This window comes from Orbicella franksi, chromosome 4 (genome assembly GCF_964199315.1).
Source record: "Orbicella franksi chromosome 4, jaOrbFran1.1, whole genome shotgun sequence".
NCBI lineage: Eukaryota > Metazoa > Cnidaria > Anthozoa > Scleractinia > Merulinidae > Orbicella > Orbicella franksi.
Window position 1 is genome coordinate 10256017 of NC_138148.1, and position 22913 is coordinate 10278929.

The following is a 22913-nucleotide window of genomic DNA, read 5'->3' on the forward strand; positions in this document are numbered from 1 at the left end:
ACGCGGGAAAATGTGCGTCAGATAAGTCACGACTGGGTTTGCTTTGGCTCCCGATTGGTTAAAAGGAAAGGCATGTTTGTTCTGATTGGTTGAACTTTGTTGCAAGCGTTTCTCTGTTAACTATTAACAAAGCTAGTGAATGGGTTTGCCTTGGGTTACAGTCACGTTCACCTTCCACCCGGGCAGGACCATAGGAACATGGAACAGGCGCAAAAGGGGTTTTGCCACGTAAAATTAGACTGCAACTAGCTTCCAATGGAGGCTCAAACGGGGAATAGCATTGAAGAGATTTTAAATGTCGTTTGCATTTGAAAACACTCCCCGCAATAGCCTCAGTTGCAAGCTAGTTCCAGTCCAATACCGAGAATACGGAAATGGTCTTTTCACCCCCAAACTCTACCAGTAAGAACGTTCATTGTTGGTAGAAAATTAGCTCGAGAATCTACCTCTTTCTAACGCCCGATTTCCTGTCCAGGGTCCAGAAACACAGACATCTTTTCACGGACAAGGGGAACACCTTTCTTCCCCAGACTCCTCTACGCAGGTATTTTTACTCACGCTGACTGAACGGTTCGCCTAACTTGTAGAAAGAAACAGAACCTGAGGAATCTTATGCTGTTTATTGGTCTTTCCCTCATCACGTGAAAAATACCTTCAACTCAGTTAATCGCGCGTCTCTTACAGAGACTGTACTTCAAAGTAGTAAAGAAATGCGACATCAGAGTAAAAAGTTACATACAAGGAAAATTGCTAGAGAAATAGGGCTGCAAAATTTACTGGGAAACCTCGTCTGCAAAGCAATGTTCGTGGTTTCACTACGGCCATAGGGTAGTTCTGCGCTGAATTTAGAAATGAATCTCCTTTCAATGGGTTTCGTTTTCTGCGCTTTTTGTGGTAAATTGGTATCGTAATACATTATTGGGTAGAACCTGTTTTGTCCTTGCGACGACCATCTTGGTTGAATTGACGCCACAACACTGTTCTGCGGGCTAGGTTTCCTGTTAGGGAAGGGCTATCTACAGAATTTGATTACAAGTATATTTTTTTTTTCTAAACTTCAATATCATCCAGGCCTTAACGTATCCGTTTCGTCTCAAGCGAGTATTGGTCGACAATGACCGCTCTACGCCAGTAATACACACATTTATAGTAAGGCAATGTCACTGTACTACCGGACGACGAAAGGCAACAAATGACCACCGACACCGTAATCAAGACGGAATCGAGCGCGCCGTGCGCCGGACGACCACATTAAACAAAATACACAATAAAACGGCGCTTCGGCGTCACTTTTACCACCTCCCTCCGCGCGCAGTGAGTAACTTAAGACAAGGGTATGTAACAACCCTCGAGTCTGAACAATATACGACATCTTAAATTAATAAATTCTTTCGTGCTTTTCGAAGGTGTGGTCAGTCAAAGCTCAACTTCCTCAAATTAGAAATTAATAATTTCTTTCAGTCACTGGTCAACGGAGTGTCACTTGGATCACTTTTCACACTAATCAAAATGTCGGAGGAGGTCTGGACAAAACAGCAACCGCGGGCGGCGCTCGGGAGTTCAGCTCTTGGCATTCTTAGTCGCTGTCCCGGCTCCCGAACTGGTAGAGGGATTCGGGTTCGAGCCCGCGGGATTCGACGCCGAGCAAGTTGACTTATTTCTCGTTTCTATTTCCAACTTTTCGAGTTGTTTCCACAGCTCTTCTCTTTCTTTCTCCTTTTTCTTTTCTCTGAAAAGAAAAGGCGAACAATTTATAGTTACCACAAGCAAGACAAAGGTCCGATGACATCCGAAAGTAAAAAGTAACTGGTGAAGGTGCTGAGAACTTTCCAGTACTCAACAAAATCGAATTCTTTTGCATCCACCTTCAAATTGTGCCCTCATTTCAAAACCAATCCAACATTTCCAGGAGTGAATCCAAGAACTAGTTAAATGATTCACTGCAATGTAATATATGTCATAAACAAAATTGTTTTTAGTAGTTCATTTACTACAAAAACTGTTTCATTCCTTCCGCATCGGAAAAGAACGTTCTAAATCAACCTAACAAAAAAAGTACACTCACTTTTGTCTATCGCTTTTGTACGAAGACGTTAGTTCGTCAAACAGTTTCGAGTTCATTTCCATAAAGGTCTTCAAAACATTATAGACGAGCGCTACGATGGTCCTGAAAGCGAAGACAGGTCAGTTAGTATTGTACTATAAAACCGGATTGATGGTGACAACAAATAATGATGGATAAAAAAGGCTTGATGAAAACTCGCACGAAAACTCAGGCTGAAACACGACTGATCGCAGCCAGACATGAATACAAACAAGCGCCAAGTTAATTGCATTTAACGTTGTTGTATTTCACGGTGCTTGGGAAAAGATAAACACGGTAAACTCTGATATGTTGCCCTGGGAACATTCCCATCCAAAAAGAATTCTTTTGATGAGTTTATAACCAGAATTCAACGTGTTTAGCAAAGAGTCCAAGCAATTTACCGGCCACTCATTTTCTGGAATAAAGGTGAGAAATCTTCAGACAATAAGGAGAGGAGTTTTTACGAAATGGAGTTTCAAACAAAGGGGACTAATGGAGTTTTTGCCGGATTTCTGATTAGGTAAAAACCGAGACCCGGAAAGTATTGACATACGGGGCCCCATTGGGGGAGGGGGGGGGGGAGAGGGGGAGAGTGGGTCTTAGTATCCCACATCCCGTTAATTTTTGGCCTACCATTTCCGAGTTGCCTTTTGCCTTTGTGTGAAAACCCTGTCTTCGTGCTAAACCATTCATTCCGTCTACAGGTTAACTTTCATGCAAATCAAACTTATTCTCATAAGGAAGGTTTCGCACGAAGACTCGTTTTGAAACAGAGACACAAAGTCACTCGGAAATGGCCTATTGCAAAATTAACGATTTTCCTACTCGATGTCCCGTTATAAATGATCTAAATATCCCATGTCCCATTAATTTCCACTCCCCAAACATCCTGTATCCCGTGAATATTTTACCTGACTATCTGTATTTCGAAAACCCCCAAAGGGCCTCACATACGAAGATTTTCCAAACGCAGACACAAGAACAACGTAAGAACGCAATGCCAGTCTACGGACGTTAATTGTTGTTACTAGAGAGACCGAAAAATTTTATCAATGCTAACGGAAAGCTTTGGGTTACCGTAGACCTTCAAGGGACGATTTTTGTCGGATAGTTCATTTTAAAAACTTTACATTCAGTGGAACCTCGTTAATCCGGTCACCAACGGGCCACAAAAATCTGGCCGTATTAACGGAGTGGCCACATTAATAAAGGGGTTCTTTTAACTAAGAAAATGCACGTTTAATAGTCTTCCAACGAACATAAAGATTTTGCCACCTAAGGAACGTTTCAAGGCTATCTCCGATTTTTTCCCTTAGGTTATTTTTATAGAACATTTTCAATTCGATATCCAATTTTTATGAGAACGCTATTACCTTTTTAAGCTTTTTAATTTTTTAAACATTTCAGCGTATCTGTTAAAGTAGTTAGTTTTTTTATAGATATATATTATTTATACATGCTCCTTTTATTTTACGTTATACAGGGCCCCCGTTGATACCAGTCCTGCGACTGAAGGGGTCACCCTGTTTAAATATCGATTATTATTATTATTATTATTATTATTATTATTATTATTATTATTATTATTATTATTATTATTATTATTATTATTATTATTATTATTATTGACTGAGCTTTTGTTCGGAAGTCGGAGAGGGTAAAGTGACCCCATCAACGGGATGGCGGGGTTCTACTCGGCGACCGATTTTAAAACAGTGCGCTGACAATTCTTTTTTAAACCTAGGGATAGACGCGAAAGTCTACGGTAAGCTTAATGGTTTGGTGGGCTTCGCCGCAGAATTTGTGGAGGGCGGGAAAGACGATTAACACGAGTAGAAAACGTGATTACGCCTCGGTTGTTTGAAAGCCGATTAGCGGTAATTCAAAAAAAAAGTCGATCAAGATTAAAGCAGTCTTCTTTAAATGCTCCACTCCTGTTCCTCTAATCTCTGAACAACCCATTAGAATAACGCTTGTTATCAGAGAGGAAAACAAATTCTGGCGTGCAAACTTATCAGGTGAATCGCGGGAGCTTCAAAGTTCAGCACCGCTTGGCTCGTCTTCTGTCGTGGGTGCAACGGGGCGACAATGGAACAAGTGCGCCGTGATGTCTGGAGACTGGAGTCTACAGGATTATCACAGATTTGCTGCTAGACAGATTAAGGGCACGCACTAAACTACGCTGATCCAACAAAAGCACAGAAATAACGCAGAAACGATTGAACTGACCGAGTGAGATTACGCCCAACCAGAAAGGCGGAAGAAAGAAAACCAAAAGAGCAGAAGTAAAAATAACAACAAACGAAACGGATTTCGATCATTTCAAAGCTGCACAGTTAACACCCATTGAGGAGTTTCGAACACAATAACTGTCTAAATTGTTCCTAATTCTCTTCTCCTAATCGTCTTAGAAATCGATAATCCTAGGATTACCAGACCACAGTTCTGATTGAAAAGCGTCTTAACGCGATATGTTTAGTTTTTTAATCCTTAAAGAAAGAAAAGAAGACAATGACTGATCGGGGGGAACCCGGGGGTAAAAGCATCTCCACCAACAGACAGATAATACGATGCGCATGATCTCAACATGCATAGGATACTCTTACGCAAAATGACCATTGATTTGTTAAGTAACACGCAAGGTCGGCAAAGAGCTTCACAAAACGTGTTTCTTATATAAAACCGGTTCTCTCGTCATTAGGAATATCCTTACTCCCCCACACCAGACGAACTACCAGAACAAATTGACTGCTCCCATGTGAACAAAAATTCAAATTAAAGTATACCCGAAGTAAAATCTTATTTTGAGTATTACCAGTGGGTTCAATTTCACGAACATGACGCCTTCTTTGCCAGCTGGTGCAACACCAAAACCAAGCGTGGTTTGGTCTACATTTTCCCCTCGTTTTCTATAATGTACGATACAGGTTTTTAAACCGAACTGATTGGCCTATTTCATTTCTAACCACGATAGTAATTGGCTGTGACTTAGGTCACGTGATTTCTCTCGAATCACGATTTGGTTTACATGTTTTACTTCAAAACTTCCCACCAATTACATGTTTTTACATCGAGTTCTGTCAAATTTAAGTCACTTTTTGTTGCGTAAGAGAAATGCCTGGTTTTTTTTCATTTGGATTCTTTCAATTTGTCTATCATTATCCGAGCAACGCCAAACAGAATATGTAGGACCGCGATAAATTCCAAACAGAAGATTAAAAAATTTTCCTTTCTGGTTAACGGCAACAAAACACGCCAATATCACACACGCAGCCATTGTTCTGTTCATTATACCTCTTAATTGTTTATCGACGTTGTTGTTTGCCAAACAAACTCCTTCGCAGCCGTTATCTGGTTCTTCTCGAAGTATTTAAAGACGACCCCAAAAACTGTCGACGAAAAGACCAGGATTTCTCCTAGCCTGCCTAGCAAACGTTTCCCTATGAACGAACAGTTTTTTTCCCCCATTCTGGCCGCGCGAAAATTGGGGCGAGAGCAAACACCCCGGTCGAGTTTTTGCTCTCGCTCCAATTTTCGCACGACCAGACTTTGCTCACCCACACTTTCCTGTGAAACGCTTGCTACGCAGGCTCGATTTCTACAAGTTCAGGTACTTACTGGTTCCAGTGGTCCTTGGATATCCTATATAAACTTGAAAACATGATGGGTAAGATGGAGTTCGAGTTTTCTTCGATTAGGCTCATGATGTATTCGTTATTCCAGAAGTAAAGCGCTCTCTCAGCGACCTAACAAAAGGAAAGAAAAAAATAGACCCAATTTAAAATCATCTCGCTGACTTTGAGGTGGCCGCGAGAGTCCTGGGGAAAGTCCTGTCCCAATTCTCCCCGGCCAAGGGCACTCCCGTTTTTCTCCCTTCAGCAAAAACAGCAAACTTACAAATAATGTTTCAAACTCACCTGGAAATGCGGGCTTGATACACATCGAGCGATATTTTTGAAGAGCGGTACCATAACTTTTTGAAACTGAGCGGGATCTATTACATCTAGAATTTCTTCTATTTCACCTAGGAACATCACCTGTAAAACAAAGTGTGCCATTGTGAACGCGAAGGAACAGGCGAGAAGCCATATTAAATAATTGGTCGCCTTGCAGTTCAAAGCTGAAAGCAATTTTAGCAAAATCATGAAAATAAAACCAGTTTGGATACGTTGTCTTGTCAGGCGCAACAAACACAAAAAATTCTCAAGGTAATATATTTTGGGGCGTGGTCCTCAAATGAAATCACAACGCAAATTCTGCAGGGTGTGGACACTTTTAAAACTCGTAAATTTTTAGCTTCTAATGAATTATCTTTTCTGGAGATGATTTCAAGGAAGTGAGTAACTAAACAAAGGAGGTACAAAGTGAAAGATCCACAAACTGAAAAGGAAATCCTCGGGTTAACCGTATTACTCACCTCTTTTTGACTGCTTGTTTTTGGCCAGTATTTTAGTAAGCCTAAAACGACCTAAAACAACAACAATAACAAAAAATCAACAACAATCAGGTTTCACAAGAAAGACACAAGTGAAGTGTATTCCCCGTCGAACCAGACAGCTCAATGATGCTGGCATGATCGCATCTAACTTTGTTCTTTTGTAATATGATGCAACAAAGAAGTCTTGCTACCCCCCTTAGATTAGGTACCACTCCAACGCAGGTTACCGACTTTACCCTTCCCACCCACCTCCCCTCCAAAAGAAAAGAAATATAACACAAAAGAATCAGTATGCCCGAACAATTCACATTGTGAAAATAAGTGCCTTGCTCAAGAACAAAACACATTCTAACGCTCGCAAGGTTTGAAACTTGGAGTTCAACAGACCAGCCAGAAGACCACTTTGCAAGGTGTTCCCAAATTTTGGGAAACTCAGATCTCCCTGGAAATTTACATTCCATTCAGTTTTCTTGGAATAGTGCATATTTCTTATGTTCATCACAAAATTTCAACAGAATAATAGAAAACTCACATTTTCTGTAAGTGTGGCATCCTTTTCCAAGAATTGAACGACACAATATGCCAACTGCAAGACAACGAAAGAAAAGAAATGTTGAAAAAGATATATTTAGATTTATCTTCTACAGGGTTTCTTAGCTTTCATTACTCAGTAGTTACAGTCAAAGCTGTTGCAGGTGGACATCCATTTGGACCAGAGGAAAGTCTCTGCTTGGGTGATAGGCTTATTATGGGAAGTTATGAATCATAATGTTTATATGTGACTTTGGATCATGATCAAGTGCCTGTTTAAAGGAGCTCAGTCGCGGTTTGTGAATCTTGAAAAGTCTAGCCTCAATTTCTCAAATTCGTCGTTTGTAATCCGTGTAAATCTTCTCCATTCTTAGCCATCCGTGTTCCTTTATGGTTTATCACTATCTCTTTGGTGTTTTTCTATTTTATTAAACTGTTATTTTCAGGTTTCTTACCATTTAAAGGTAATTTTGTATGTGGCCAAAATAACTCAAAACACCGTGACTGAGCCCCTTTTAAGGTGGCTCGATAAGGTAATGATTTATCGCGTTCGGCGCGCTAGTGTTATGTTTTGAATGCTGTTTTTGCATTCGTTTTAACACCCAGTCCTCTCAAACTTATTAGATGTAATAAGTAATGATGATATATTGATTTACTATCATCTCTGCTAAAATTTTGGCTTTTAATCTTGAATTGTAAATGCCCAAACAACTGCGTTTTTAACCGTTTTTATGGCTTTATTTGTGATTTTCTTGAATTTCCTGAAAGTGAAATCTTCCAAATTTTTAACAGTACATTAAACCCGGCAGGATACGAATTTGAAACACGAAAAAAATTGGGTTTGTAAAGGCAGTTGTTTAGATTTTTGAAAATTTCTGTCTTTTAGTGCTGCGGAAAAACTAGTCTGATAGATTTCCCTCAAAAACGAGCTCCATCTAAAGTAAGGTATTTTTTTACCAGTCTGCATCTTACGGAATTTCACCAAAGGAAACGCAAGAAAATTCACTGTCAGTTTTGCTTTTTGTGCTCATGTTGACATAATAAAATATCCAAAAACACTGATGTTTTCGTTTGAGCGCGCGCAGATTACTTGAGCTTCCGCCCTAAATGCGCGTGCGATCGTAAAACTATAGGGAGCCACCTTAAAGGAGTTGTCCGCCTACAGAAGGTGAGGATGACTCATGGCTCAGCTGACCAACACCTCTTTAAAACCTCTATTTTGATTCATTCTTGTTAATCTGAAAGGTTTTTGTTCTTAGGGCTAGGGGTATTGTTTGTGTTGGTTACCTTCGTTTTAGAGCAGTTTTCAGTTGAATGTCAAAAAATCAAAGCCAAAGTAATCACTCTGGCCAATCACAAAGGACACAAACAATGCAGTGAACCAATCAAAACTCGAAGTAAGTACATGGAGCTGACGCAAAGCGTGGGAAACGTGTGCGAGCGAGTCACAATTGGTTTTGGTTTTACTTCTGATTGGATGAAAAAGTGGCGCGAGTTTCTTAAACCAATTGTGTAGCATAGTTGATGCAAAACCAATTAGTTTTCAAAACTCAAATGAAAACCAGTTTTTTACCACTCTATTGGTGAATTATAAAGAACCTTGTAATTGGTGCAGGCTGCCCCTCAAGGCTGGATTGAAGATATTGTCAGTCATGGGAGCACTGCTCCCCCTAAGGGAATGGCTTGACACAGTGTATTTATTTAGTGATGCTGGCCATAGGTTATTTCAAAATGGAAAGGTCATTTCGTGTGTTTATCACAGAATAGCCTCCATTTTGTCTCCCATTCTTACCTGTGCATGGTACAGGCCCAGGCACTTCACCTTGTGAAGAGGAATTAAAACTCGGTTTAAGAACATCTTGTGTTCAGTCTTCAGTGGAAGAGCAAATCCATTGATGATACTGAAACAGAAACACAGTGATTATCTAACAAATGAAAACTCATTTTAAAGGAGCTCAGTCACTGTTTGCGCATGTTGAAAACTTTACCCTCAATTTTTCAAATTCATCGTTTGTAATCCGTGTTAACCTTCTCCATCCTTAGCCATCCTTGTTCCTTTATGGTTTATCACTATCTCTTTGGTGTTTTTCCATCTTATTAAACTGTTATTTTCAGGTTTCCTACCATTTAAAGGTAATTTTGTATGTGGCCAAAATAACTCAAAATACCATGACTGAGCCCCTTTAAATCTTGGCTTCTCCATGGGGTAAACCATTTAGAATATGAGGAACCTTTCTTACTTGAAATACCACTGGCTCTTCAAATTATAGGTACAAAAAGTTATGACATTGTTTTAGTTGGAAGACACTAGGGTGCTTAAGGAAACTTAACATTTCCTAATGTGCTTTGTGGTGTAAGCCTTATCAGTCATGGTCAGGGTCAGCCTTGCAGTTAAAGTTAGGTTTCCAAGGAACACAAATTAGTTTTAAGTGCAGAAAGATTTGGGCAAGGTCACTCTAAGAACTATCCACTACACAGGTCCAAGTGACTGAATTGGTCCTGGAATTAGGAGTAAGAATTAGAAAAGCACAAGAGTTTTGTGCCAAAAATAAAGCCAAAAAAGAAAAAAAACAGTCACACTCACCTTCCTAAGATTTCTAGTAGTTCTCCAACCCCATTGAAGTGCTCTGTCTCATAAACGAATCTGTGACATAGGATAACACCTCAGCAAGTTCAAAACCACAACTAAGACTCTTACAAGTAGAGAGAGGAGTACACATTATGGGATTCATTGAACAGGAAAAAACAACTCTAAATCTTGGTGATGAACATAATTTATTATTGACATAGTGGAATTGCTTGAGGACAGTTGCATCATTTTTGATTGCATAAGAATGGACAAACGTACACTTTGAAAACTAGTTTCTTGCTTTATTAAGGGTGTGTCAATACACAAATGTAAAAACTTTCTTTTTGCTAAAACTCCTAGTAAAATGTTGACAGCTGTTTTCTCTTTCCTACCAAATTAACAATGTTAACACACACAGCCTTCTTCACTAAGTACTGGCAAAATCTTGTAACCAAAGTCATCGCTTAGGGAAAGATGAAAATACTTCGCTTGCACTCAAAGAAAAATAACTCGCATAAAAAATGAAAAAATAGGACAAGCTAAGGGAGTAGTTACATCAAGGTGGGAACTGAGCATATACTGAAAATCTAGTTCATTCATAATTCTTTGAATCTCAACCTCTCAAATAACTACACTGTACACCAACATGGTAAAAATAGACCTCTTTAGCTTAGGCACTTTGTTTCCCCATTGTAGACCATGTGATGTTCTGTAGAGAATTTTGCGTCAACCATCTTAAAATTACTCATTCATATACATGCAACTATTTAAGAATTTGAAAGCAAGAATCCTCAAGAGTATCATCACGTGGTCTGCAATGGGAAAACAAACCGCCCAAGCTAAAGAGGTCTATTGAACTTAATCCTTTCACTCCCAAGATCTGAATTCCAAATTCTGAACTTAATTCTGCGAATTTGCTCAAAATATATTTTAAGTTGATTTTATTGATTGATTGATTTTTTTTTTATTTTTAAGCGGATGACTTTCTTTATTCTTATCACCCATCTGCTTGAAAAGGTATTGATACTGTGAGGAGAATTTACACATCCATCACTTTAGGGAGTGAAAAGGGTGGGAAAATATCACCATAAAATAGTAACAAATAGGATGCACATACTTTAAAAATATGTGATTGATGTGTTTTCGAATGTAAGCCCTAAGTCCAAGGAACTTTCCATATATCCTGTGAAGGACTGTCTTGAGGAAGTCTCTCTCACGAGGATCTTCACTATCAAAAAGTTCCAGAAGCTGCAAGAGCAACGTTAAAGACACCACATCAAATACTAATAAATCATTTTCATGTGACATTATCAAGTTCTAAAAACAATGTATATTTATCTTATGATTTTTAGCCATTTGAGAAGTTAAAGCAGGGCTCAAAATTAACGCTCACAAACTTGCAAAATGCAAGTGATTTTTGATAATCTGCGGGTGAGAAAAATATCCACTAGCAAACGTTTGTGAGTTAGAATCATCCATGTCTCCCAAACATTTGGAAAGAACTTGCTAGTGGTCTCACCAGTTTGCTAGTGGGAAAAATCTTGCTAGCAAAACTTTGCAAGTGGACTAAAAGTTACCCTCAAGCATTGTTAAAGTAATAGGTAAAGTGTTAATTCCAAATGATTGTTGTCCAGAACAGATGATCAGTGGCCCAAATAACCAAACAAAGTTCCAGATCTTTACATTATTTTCACGCCGTCATGTTGGTGGACAACAGAGATGTACTAATATTGTCATAGTAACCATGATTTGGGATTCAACTTCAGTGTTTGTGACACTGAAAGTTGTAACAAGAGTTGTATTTTAACTTCAATTGATGGTACCTTAATCACCAGAGGAAATAAAAGCCCAGTTTTAACCTAAACTAATGATAAGAAAGAAACTTTGTTTCAGTTTATGTTATGTCCCAGTAAAATGGTGTCATCGAACCAGTTTTTACCTGTAAAACAAACTTCTGATCGATGTGTTTCTTGGCAACACTGGGTTGAAACTCTGCAGACTCCAAGAACCGAAGGAAGAATTCATAGACTATCTGCAAATGTAAAGTTCCATTTTGTTTTCAGAAAAGGGAAGACAGGGCCTCATGTAACATTAACCTAACCCCCTGTTAACCTTCAAAACAAAAGCAATTTCACATCTTTCAATTCTTGACAAACCTCTTCCAGTTTTATCAAGTAAATAAATTAGAACTTGTGTATTGTAACTGATGGAAAAAGATTTTACAACAAGAGAGATCATCACCAGTTAATTGTACAATTTAGGTAGTTGTGAATGTTAAGTGTGGAAAAAAAAAACAACAACAACAACAAAAACAAAACAAAACAAAAAAAACACTAGCTTGTAAGGGGTTCAAACTCATAACCTTTTTGGTACCACAGCAGTGCTCTAGAGACTGAGTTACCAAGCGAACTAGGAGTTGTTTGCATAGTGAGTTCAAAATATACCCATATACAAAGAAGTGTAATTTTATTCAACTGATTATTTTGGGGAGTAAAAACAAAAACCAAAAAAAAAAAACTGTGTTATAGATACCCAGTTCAGAGTTCTTATTTTTGTTCATCAAAATTAGATTAAAATTTTATTGCCCAAGCATTTACAGAAGAAACCAAACAAAAAAGGAAATAAAAAATAGTAACCTTGAAAAAATAAGTTTTTGTTGTCTTCCCTTCTGGTTTGTTTCAATGACTAACAAACTTTTCACTTTCAAAATTTCAGCTACAGTAAATCATTTCAGGGTAACATTGTTTCATTATGTAGCACTTATAAAAAAGGAATATTGCATAAGTCATAAACAATAATTATACTGGAAACCCATATTTTTTGATAAATATGCTTTATATCGAGAAGCATGATTGCAAAACCAAAGGGAAACACTTGATCTTTAGTTACAACACTTGCCTCTAAGCATAATCATTTTTTTTTCATTTTATCGTACTTTATCCTCTAATGTCTTGTTGCTGTTTCTTCCTTGCATGCTCTACTTTTAGAATTTGCATTTCTTAATCTGATTAGTAAACATGTAGTATCTGCTTCATTTTCTTGACTGGTTCAGCAAAACAATTTCATTTATTCCTGTCATAATCAAGTTCTAAAGGTTTTGTTGTTTTGGTTAAAATGCTGTAAGAAGAACTTGATGTTATTCTAGAGGCTAAGCTTATCCTTTCAAGAGTCAAAATTTAATTTACTATTGACTCCTAACATGTAATAATTCAAATGAAAACTTCCTGTGGCAGTGTTTATTTTTCAATTTTTCCCAAAGTAGATTTTTAGAAAATCTGTCAAATATGTTCATTGTCACAAAGAAATTCAGAATCAAGGGATACGTTCCAATTAAAACAGCACTTTGACTAAGCCCTATGCAATGTTTAGGGTGGCATGCAAATTCTTAGTGAAATAAAACCTTCTCCAAATGTCACATCTTCAATTAAGTTCAAAAGGAAAAAGAAACAACATCACCTGACGTAAAAAAATATACATATTAAAACAGGTACACAAACAATGTCCCTAAACAGAGTACACTTCACTGGATGTTTCTAAATGGCATTTTTTTTGTTTTATTTCAAAAATTTGATTCAGTGGAATAAAATTCTGGAAGAAAATAGATGTAAATTTTATGAATGTGAAGTACAAGTATATGAGAAACATGAAATCTCACTCATTTGCAGTAATTATTATCTCCACCACATTATTGATATCATTCACCTTTTCTGGCAGGAATTCATCATATAAGTGAACTCATCAAGTGGACATAAGTATGCACACTCCTTAATTTATCATGCGACTTAAAATGAGTTTAGTATAGGTAATCATATGGTTTCGAGTTCAATTTGGAATTAATTTGCACGAGTGTGTTTTTCAAAAAGCTGAAATTGCACAAGCCGCTTCGTTGAGTGCAATTTCAGGTTTTTGAAAAACTCAAAAGTGCAAATTAATTCCCAATTGAATGAGAAAAACTGTATGATTACTGATTAATAATATAAACATGAAAAAATTCACGGAGGAAGTGCTGGAAGACCTTCCTTGAATCAGAATTGAGTACTTTTTTCATGTATATTATTATTATTTGTTACTGTGTGTGAATTTCAAATACTGTTAATGCTCTAGTAAGGCCCTTGAGGGTTATTTCTATTGAATTATTTTAGGAGGAGGTTTGGAACTCTTAAAAAAATATCCAAGTTCAAGAGGATGGACTTGCTATTAAAAAGCTGGAGGGGAAGGGGAGAGAGAGGAGAAGGGATAGACCATTACATGTTACCCCCCCCCCCCTGCCCCCTCAGCAATTTGTCAAGTTGCCAAAACATTTGCCAGTACGAATTTATACTCAATGATGGAGAAAGGCTTGCCTCACAATACAACAAAATAACCCTGACTAGCCCTTTCAGACAGACTGGTGATCCAGTGCAGGGCTAAAAAACTTGAATTCCAGCTAGCCCTTAGGACAAGTAGTTCTCAAATTTTGCTAGCCCTGGGTAAGTCTTTGTTTGCTCTTTAAATGCTTTAGATGGCAGATGACATGCCTGATCCCTGCCCATTGGGCACATGAGAATGAAAATCTACTTGTCCTGGATGACCAGACAGCACTTTTTTCAAGCCCTGCCAGTGTCTGAGTAGGCGAAAGTGTTTCCCGCCAGGAAAGCACTGGGAACCCTGGTAAACTGTAAGCAGGAGTGAACCGTGCCAAGTTAAAAAGACTCACCTGTAGATGAGGCCAGGATGCTTCTAGTGTTGGATCATCTTCTTCTGGATCAAAGTCTGGGTTGTCCGACGGAGGTAAAGTCCTAAAAATGTTTGCATCGACCTATAACACAACAAAGAATGTGCATTAATAAAAGTACATCACTGTTTTTCAAGAGCAAAACCACACTGACCATGACTAGTTCTTATGGATGTCCTACACCAAATGTTCCATACTGACAACAATGCTCTACTACGATCTATTCAATAACTTGGAGGAGTTATTATTTTGTGCTAAATAAGGGATACTTTCCACTGGCTGAGAAAAACAAAAGAACTGGAAAATATTTTTCTCACACACCACTTGGGTCTGGGGCTAATAAAGGTCATGCGATTTGCAAGGCACGTAGTGGTTTTTGTTGCTGTCTGCCATAGTCTGACCTCCGCACCCACCCACCCTCAGTTGAATAATTAGCCTTATTCAGCACTTCTTTTGAGATTATGACTATCATTGTGCATTGGTTCTGTGTTTTTTGTTCAAGACAGTGTATGTTTTATGGAGTTGTTTTGAGAATAAAGGTCGGGCTTACTATGGCCAGCTAGAGACGGCTCCTAGTGGTGTGTAAAAAGAAACAATTACAGACCCTGCATGGATTTTTGTGACTAGAGCTGAGTTATCACTATGAAATTCTTCACATTGAGTTTCCAATGTCTGATAGACCCTTTGCAAAAATACTGCCTGAATTTGAATAACAATACTTTATACATCCTAAGCCTTGTCCTTATGTTTCCAGACAAAGGACTTTTCACATGAATGTGAGACTTAAGATGCATAAGTATTGTTATCCAAATATTGGTGCATTTATGCAAAGGGTCTATAAGTGGGAAGGACTGGGAAACATGAGATGTACATTTACTCAGGCCACCATATGGACCAACATTGGGAGCTGCAAGGTAAACTAACCACTGTTAAAGAGTTAAACAACTGATACATTGAACAGTAGGGGTGGATGTTGCTAATGCACAAACCGTCAGCTGTCTAAATCTGTAAGAAAGATCAATTTGCCTTGTTCTATCAAAAAACTATGAGCCCAGGCTTGGAAACATATACTTCAAGTAAGAACTGTAAGTACAGGGTTTGCTATGTTTTGAAGTCACTATATCCATCTTTTAAGAGAAACAATAAGATACTTAAAACCTTTGATAATGAGCACTTGAAAGAAAAATCACTATAATCTCATACAAAATTATCATATAGGATTACATCTATTTTAAAACTTTTTACCATTTTGAGTCAGAGAATTAGAAAACAGCAAATTTCAAGCAATTTCACCAGCAAGTTCACTTTTCAAAGACTTCCACTATGTCTACAGACATTGTATTTACCATGAGATCCTAACAATTTTTTTCATTTCTACAGAAACTATTAATGGATCAAGACCCATCTCAACACTGATGCTGGGAAAAATACTGATTATGCCAATTCAATGTTGTTTTCACCAAACACAACACCTTGTACGTACAGTACAGGACTACAGTACAGCTTTAATTATTAGATTTTTAAGTAATAATGATTCTAGTTTGCATTTACATCTCTGTAATAGCCTAAAATAAATGGTCTCTTGTCCCTCCACATATATGGGAACTTTACATCTATGCCAACTCTCCAGGATTATCTAAAGTCTCCTGGATACAAACTGAATCTAAAGAGTTCTCATATAGGTCATCAAGTCTCCTAGATACCAAAGAAGCACTTACAGTACATTTGTTGCACTTATTTTTGCCAATTTTTGGTATTTTGGGGAAAAATTTTATACTTTCTGAACCGGCTCAAAACAGTCACAGACTTTAGACAATGTTCACTGTTTAAACATAAACATATCTGTCCTACATTTTTGTTACTGCTAGTGAAGCATTTTTTTAATTTTGTAATCTAATGTGAATTTGAGTTAAATCTGATCAGAAATTTAAGGCAATTGAGAACAGAGTTTCTTTTAAGCTAAAGACATCTAAAGGATTATCTAGTTTATGAGGTTACCTCTATAATGACACCTTGTTTTGTACAATACAAGTGTTCAAACAATTTGAACACAATTTGCACAAACATCAGCCTTGGACTTAAGGTTACAGTATACCTTCAGGGGTGTCTTGCGCGCACGCGATGTAGCGCGTGCAGTTTAAGCTGTAGATACCTAAACCCCTATATCAAATTAAAGCTCATGGAGCTGGCTATCAAACTATACCAAGAATTTTGAAAGAAAATGAATTGTTGAATTTTTCACCACCACTAAATGCGAGCGCCCGAATCATCTTTCGAAAGCTACAAGTCAAAGCGAATTTAGTTTTTCACCAATTTAATTTTTTCCTCGATTTCAGGGCCCAAAGTACTTAAAAAAGGTGTCTGCGTTTTGGCATATTCAATTGTAGTAAAAAGTAACAGAACATTTTCGAAATAGGATTAAAAAAATGAGGAGTGATCGTACAAAAATCGCTCTTGAAGAAAAAGTATCTCGAAATTAACAATTCCCAGACACGCTTTTGTAGTTTATATGTTAAACTAGCCACTGTCCAAATTTAAGAGCAATTGAACAAAATCCCTTTGAGTTATAACTCTTTAAAGTGTCTGCTTCAAGTGAAAAAATTTATTCGAGAAAACAGCGCTAAGAAAAATTTTCTGCTTCGCAAACAAACTCCGCCCACAAACGCCTTCAACTGGGTTCTCAGATAACTAAACCAATCAATGCAGGGAAAGTTTACTACCGTTAACCTCCTGGTGAAATTTATGTGCGAATCTCTAAAAAACTCTTGTGTTTAGCAATGTGCTCAAGGAACCAAAGGCAGAGAGATAATTTTTCTGTAGCTCGGTTTTTCTTGAAGCTGGTCTGGCAAAATGGGGAAGACTAAAAGGGATACGAATGCTAGAGTGGCTGAGCGAAGGAAACAAACAAAAGAAAGTGCAGAGAGCAACTGTGTGTGGGCAACTGTGCATGGATAATATTTCAAATGGTCTCAATGAGTCCGACGATTCGTCGATATCAGACTCAGCATCCCTGTTATTGCTGTCAAGTTCCGAAATTTTTACAGAACCTTTCTTTTCTCTTACCACGAATATTTGCCCACCTTATACGATAACTATAGCTTCATCTGCGTGGCAAACTTTTGCTTCTTCACTCATTGATGTATTTTCATTTGTTCTTCGCTGTTTCCGCTTTTTCGAACTGGTCCATGGTTTAAACGTGGTCTATGTTTACTTATAACTTAATAGAGACACGCCTAATACCAAAAATGCTGGGTAGTCAGAACAACAATGCTGATCAACTGAGTAGTCAATTCGTGACATCCATATAGATAACTCCCGTGAAAATCGTCTCGGTTGATTGCATATGCGCCATAGGGCTGTCAATCAAGAGGTAAAGTTTTACTTCCAGTGAAAACGTAAAACCGCCATTTCTCCGCCAACATTTAGCCTTTTTCAAATTTTTTTCCAGAAATTAGAGATTATTCTTCGACCACTATTTTGACCCAAAAATCCAAATTTGAAGAAAATTGCCGACCCGAAGGTATACTGTAACCTTAAGTAACCAAGAGTACATTAATGTGAATCTTGGCTAATTGTACAGAAACCTAATTTTTCATGTCTTTAATGTAAGATAGCTTTGTAATGTTATATAGATTTGCTGGCATGAGGTTACATAATCATGCTATGCATTGACTAATTTAAGTGTTATCATATTTCAGCAGCATCCCCGCTTTTGATCACTGTCTACTTAAATCTCAAAACTTTAGTAAATTTTGTGTTATGACTGATCCATGTTTTAGTATTTTAGCTGTATTAAGTTATGAAAGGGCCATCCCATCAGTAAACAAGATGCCCCCTCCTACGCATCTGGTGTCCTTACTTGAATTAAGTTGGGAATTACTTTCTTTTTGTTTCACAGCAGAGTAATTAGACAACAAACAGTGTGTACCCTAAGACTGTGTTTGAACTTAGTGGTCCATCAGGCCAGTGGTGGTCTCTGCTTTCTGTAAAATAAACCTACCAGGAGTATTTCTACTCTGCCTGGGAGGAATGGTAGTCAATTAAAAGGTAACACCAAACATTTGCCACCACTGACCCACTTATACTCCTAGGTGGAGAGAGACACTGAAGACAATAACCCAACACCCTGACCCACTCCAGGGCTCGAATGCAGCCCATTCACTCCTGGGTACATGAAACTAACCAATTGGCCACCCGGCATCCCAGAAGGACAGAGTGTACAGGATTTTAAATTAATCAATCACATGTGACCAAGAAATGATCAATGAGAGTGACTGCCATTTTTAAGGATATCCTGTGATATAATGTTGAATGCACTCTTATGGTGACAGTTTTGGGTACATCCTGTAAACTCTGCAATAACATGATAACGATGACAGTTTCATTTTGCTTATAGTACTTTTAGCATCATTTTATCTGGTGGAGTATATAATTTCAGAGGGCAAACCGCTTTTTCGCAAAGTGTGGAACAAACACAACTTTGGCAACATTTAGGACCGCAAGGATGTCGTTCTTGTGAAAAGCCCAAACTTTAAATCTAAACAACAGCACTGGATATCTACAGGCAAGCCAAGGCAGAATGACAGCGATTTGATTGAAAGAAGTCCAATTGATTAGATCACATATTGGCAACATGAGGAATAGTGCTAAAAATAAAGTTACTTTAAATGGAGAGAGAGACAGACAGAACAAAGAAGAAGTGTGCATCTCTTGACAGCATCATATTACATGCTATCAATCATTGACTTAACAATTAGTTTACTCCCTCATAATTCATCACAAAAGCACATTAATTTAGGTTTATTTCCTTTATACTTGTAATAATGTAGGGGGAAGATTGCCTTGGGAGGGAATTAAAAAACACATTTTAAAATTCTACTTGTGTTTTGAGCAGAAAATAATTTGACTTCCAAGGCAACATGGAAATTCTAAAACTCCAATAATACGTCTTGTTAAGTGCCAATTAGCTGTGACAAGAAGCTATCGCTCAAAGTATCACCACATCAATGGTAGTAGATTACCCTCATTAGCTCTGATGTTTGACAGTAATTAACTATACCGCATAACCAACATTAAAGTATCTTTTTTCAGGAAGTACACAACAAATCAGAGGTGCAGACTAGACGATTTTTGTCTGATCCATGTTTTGATACAAAATTCTTGAATATAAACCATAATCCATCTGTCCTCTGGACAAGCTCAAGTGAGATGTTTCTCACCAGGGAAAGGCAAAGGATGAAATTCATCTACTGTCCACATGTCAAAACTAGTCTTAGCAATCAGGTATCGGCAAATTTTCAGACATGTTTCAGGGTTGTCAAAGTTCGATTGACTGAGCGACTTTATCCTTGGAGCAGGAGTAGATGAATGATCTTGGCATCTCTTTCTAAAGAATCAGACTGATAGCTCAGCACAGTAGCTAGTAGATGGTGATTTTCACCAGCAACCAGCTACTATTGGCAACGCCCTGTAAGCAGTGGGTATGTCATTGGGAATTAACTGCATTCAACTTATTGTCGTAATCTTAGAACCCCCAGGTTACAAGAAGCCAATAGTACCTGTTCCTAAATAATCAAAGATGTGCACAACATTTTAGATATACAATTGCAGAATATAAATATTAATTATGTTGCCATGGTTGCTCTATTCTCTCAATTACTAGATGCAGAGTGAATCTTGGAGACCAGGGACGTCTGCTAAAGGGCCATTATAGGAAGCACAACTTAAGCATGACTTAAAAACATTTTTCATTTACTTTACAATCTGATAACAAAGAAGTTCAAATCATTACGAAAGTATAAAATTACTGATAGTCAAACTTTTCACACCTACAACTTAGACTTTTTGGAAATTCAAGTACCATAATGCAGTGCCAAATCAGGAGATACACATTCATTCCCTTGAACTAAAGGCATGAATGCAGCAAAACTAATAAAACATACGACAGAAGGACAAAGTATAAGCAACAATAGGCGTCGAATGAGAAAATATTAATTTCCATAGCCGGAAAAGATATTAGATTGTTTACAAGTAGTGGGATATTACAGCAACAGATCTTTCAGAATCGAGTGTACAGCTGAAGGTAGTCTCAAAAGTACGTGCATGGAAGGAAAGGTGACTTGTAAGTGTTTAATATGTGTCATTACTTAGGATTTGTATCATTACAGTTCCGAGACATAGTTGGGCAAACACTCCTTCATCAAACACGTTTGGCAGAAGATCGATTCCTCGCTCGTGGCAATATCAAAGTAATTGATATATTTATCAATAGAGCCTGGTCGCCAGCAAAGATCTTAGCCAGAATAAAACAAAATAATCCTAGATCTGGGAAGTGTAAAAGTTCTTCAAACCCTGGCTCAATGTACTACTCAAACATCACAACGAACAATATTTACACTAACAGACATGTTTAATACCGAGGTATAAAAAGGCGGAATTTATCAGCTTTCTGCTGCAAATGCCCGGAAAGATTTTTTTTATATAAAATTTCGAAAGTTAATAACCCTCTGCAGAACTGACGTGTAATAATGATTTATGTGCAATAAACTCAACGACAAATCTCATCCCTCAGCCATTTGTGGAAAGGGAGTTCTGTAACTTGTTTAACGCCTTGAGGAAGACAGCATTGACTTGCTATAGGGCGAATCTTTCCATACTTAAGGATAATGCGAACTAAAACTTTCAAGATGAATGAGTCTAATGGACGAAAGATCGACTGCTGAGAGCTGGACAGATGAAAATTCAGGGGCCCAACTCCCTAACAAAATAGGCGCTCAGCAAATCGATTCTAAACATGTGAGCTTTCCACTACAGACTCACCGGTAGGCAACTCCTAATGGACTATAATAAATCAGCATTCTCATGACATTCGTATGCTTTACTCACCATTTCGATTATTTTTGGATATACTGCCTCAGTAAGGACTCCACGACCTGACGCAATATAGTCAACAAGTTCGTTTAAACATGCCCGTTTAATTTCCTTTCCCTTCAAATCACTGACTGGATCCATGAAATCGAAGACTACACAACACTGTTGAAGTTTCTTGATGAACAACTCCTGTTGTTCGGCTGGCGCCGAGTCTAGTTTGTAAACAGAACAGTTATTTTAGAGTAAAACATTGATTCTTAGGATATGAGAATGCCCAAACAAAGAATAAGGCCAGCTCTACCGTCAGTTTGTCACCCACCTTTCAAAAGACCAAGAGGTTGGATCTCAAAGCTTGGCTTGGACCGAAACCTAGACGATCCTTGTTGCTTTTTCTGCGCAGCTTTCTGCGGTTTCCTAACAGACTTTCTATTAAATGGATCTGGATGAGCAGTAGCAGGGGCAGGATTAATACCTGGCCTTTTTGCCTAGAGTACAAAAGAGGAAAAAGCGACGAAATGAGTCTTACAGTGCGAGCATGTTTGCACAGAGGCGAGTGCTTGCCATACGTAACGACAACAACACGCTTGACGTGATCTCTACTCATTATACTCACTTCCACAGAGTCCATGGTACGTGTGGATAGCAAACTGGCGATTTCCCGATGGAAAAGGGAAGATCGCTTCCTTCTCCGAGCCTACGACTACGTTTTGATTCCTTTTCTTGGCCTAAACAATCTTTTGGAAGAGATAACTTCAAGCTATGGAGTGTGGAACCAGCGAATAAACACCGCTGTTTCTCATTGGCTAACTGGTCGCCGCCATATTAGAAGTCCCGGATGTTAAGAGCGCGTTGACGTAAAACGAGAAAGACCTTTAGCTGAGGAAGCGCTGCTTATGCGAAAGTCAGACTTACAGTTACATTGCAAGAATTAAAGAAAGCTTATTCATAAAAAAGTCCTTTGGTAATGTATTTCGAAGAAAAGTACTGGCAAGTCTCACATTCAACAACATGTAAGTTAAAAGTTCTATTTTTAACTCATGTCACCTCTGTCTGACCAGGAAATAAGTCAAAAGCCACTGTATAGGCTTATGCTGATTGCGATTTCAAAAAAAGATAAACGCGCATTTCAAAAAGTAAACAGACAGACATATTATGAATAGTGCCTGAAGTTATTTGCATAAATTCTATCTGACTATTAACTACTACTGTTACTATGCTGACTTATAATAAGGGCGTGGCTAAAGTTTATGACGCAGAGACAGTGGTTTGTTGTCAATTTTTTTAAAAACTACATTACTTTTTGATGAAAGCACAATATTAAATCTAAGCCCAGACTGACTAACATGTATAATGTGTATCATAAAATTATACACCCGCTCTTTCGAAGATTCAAGAATACAGAGAAAAATTGACTCTATGGAACATGGATTTTTTTTGCAGAATAGTTTAAGAATACTCTCTGCCTGTCTTTTTAGCCGGCCGCTCGCGAGAGGGAGAACATGGGTGTTTGTTCTTTTTGTGATTTAGACAAGGGAAGCGGCGAATTGATCTTCGAACCTGAACTTAAACGCAAACTCATACATACCCCCCCGTGGTACAGTGCAAGGCATGGGGTGGATGGAGTCCCTACTCTGATTCCACAATAATGACATATATCTAAATTGTTTTATCGTTTAATAGATATTCCGTAGGCCCTCGGCGACAC

General features: G+C 38.0%; 1 protein-coding gene across 1 annotated transcript; it reads right to left on the reverse strand.

Moving 5' to 3' along the window:
* Nucleotides 1-601: 601 nt before the first annotated feature.
* Nucleotides 602-21997, reverse strand: LOC145484599 (serine/threonine-protein phosphatase 2A 56 kDa regulatory subunit epsilon isoform-like). The gene is made up of 14 exons (XM_081463196.1): nucleotides 21822-21997; nucleotides 21528-21693; nucleotides 21224-21420; nucleotides 14321-14422; nucleotides 11564-11656; nucleotides 10742-10872; nucleotides 9640-9699; nucleotides 8848-8956; nucleotides 7057-7110; nucleotides 6504-6554; nucleotides 6004-6123; nucleotides 5705-5832; nucleotides 2066-2167; nucleotides 602-1729 (listed from the first exon to the last, which is right to left on the reverse strand). Exons 1-14 carry the CDS (start codon nucleotides 21834-21836, stop codon nucleotides 1561-1563), a joined length of 1497 nt encoding a protein of 498 aa, XP_081319322.1. The 5' UTR covers nucleotides 21837-21997; the 3' UTR covers nucleotides 602-1560.
* Nucleotides 21998-22913: the final 916 nt, after the last annotated feature.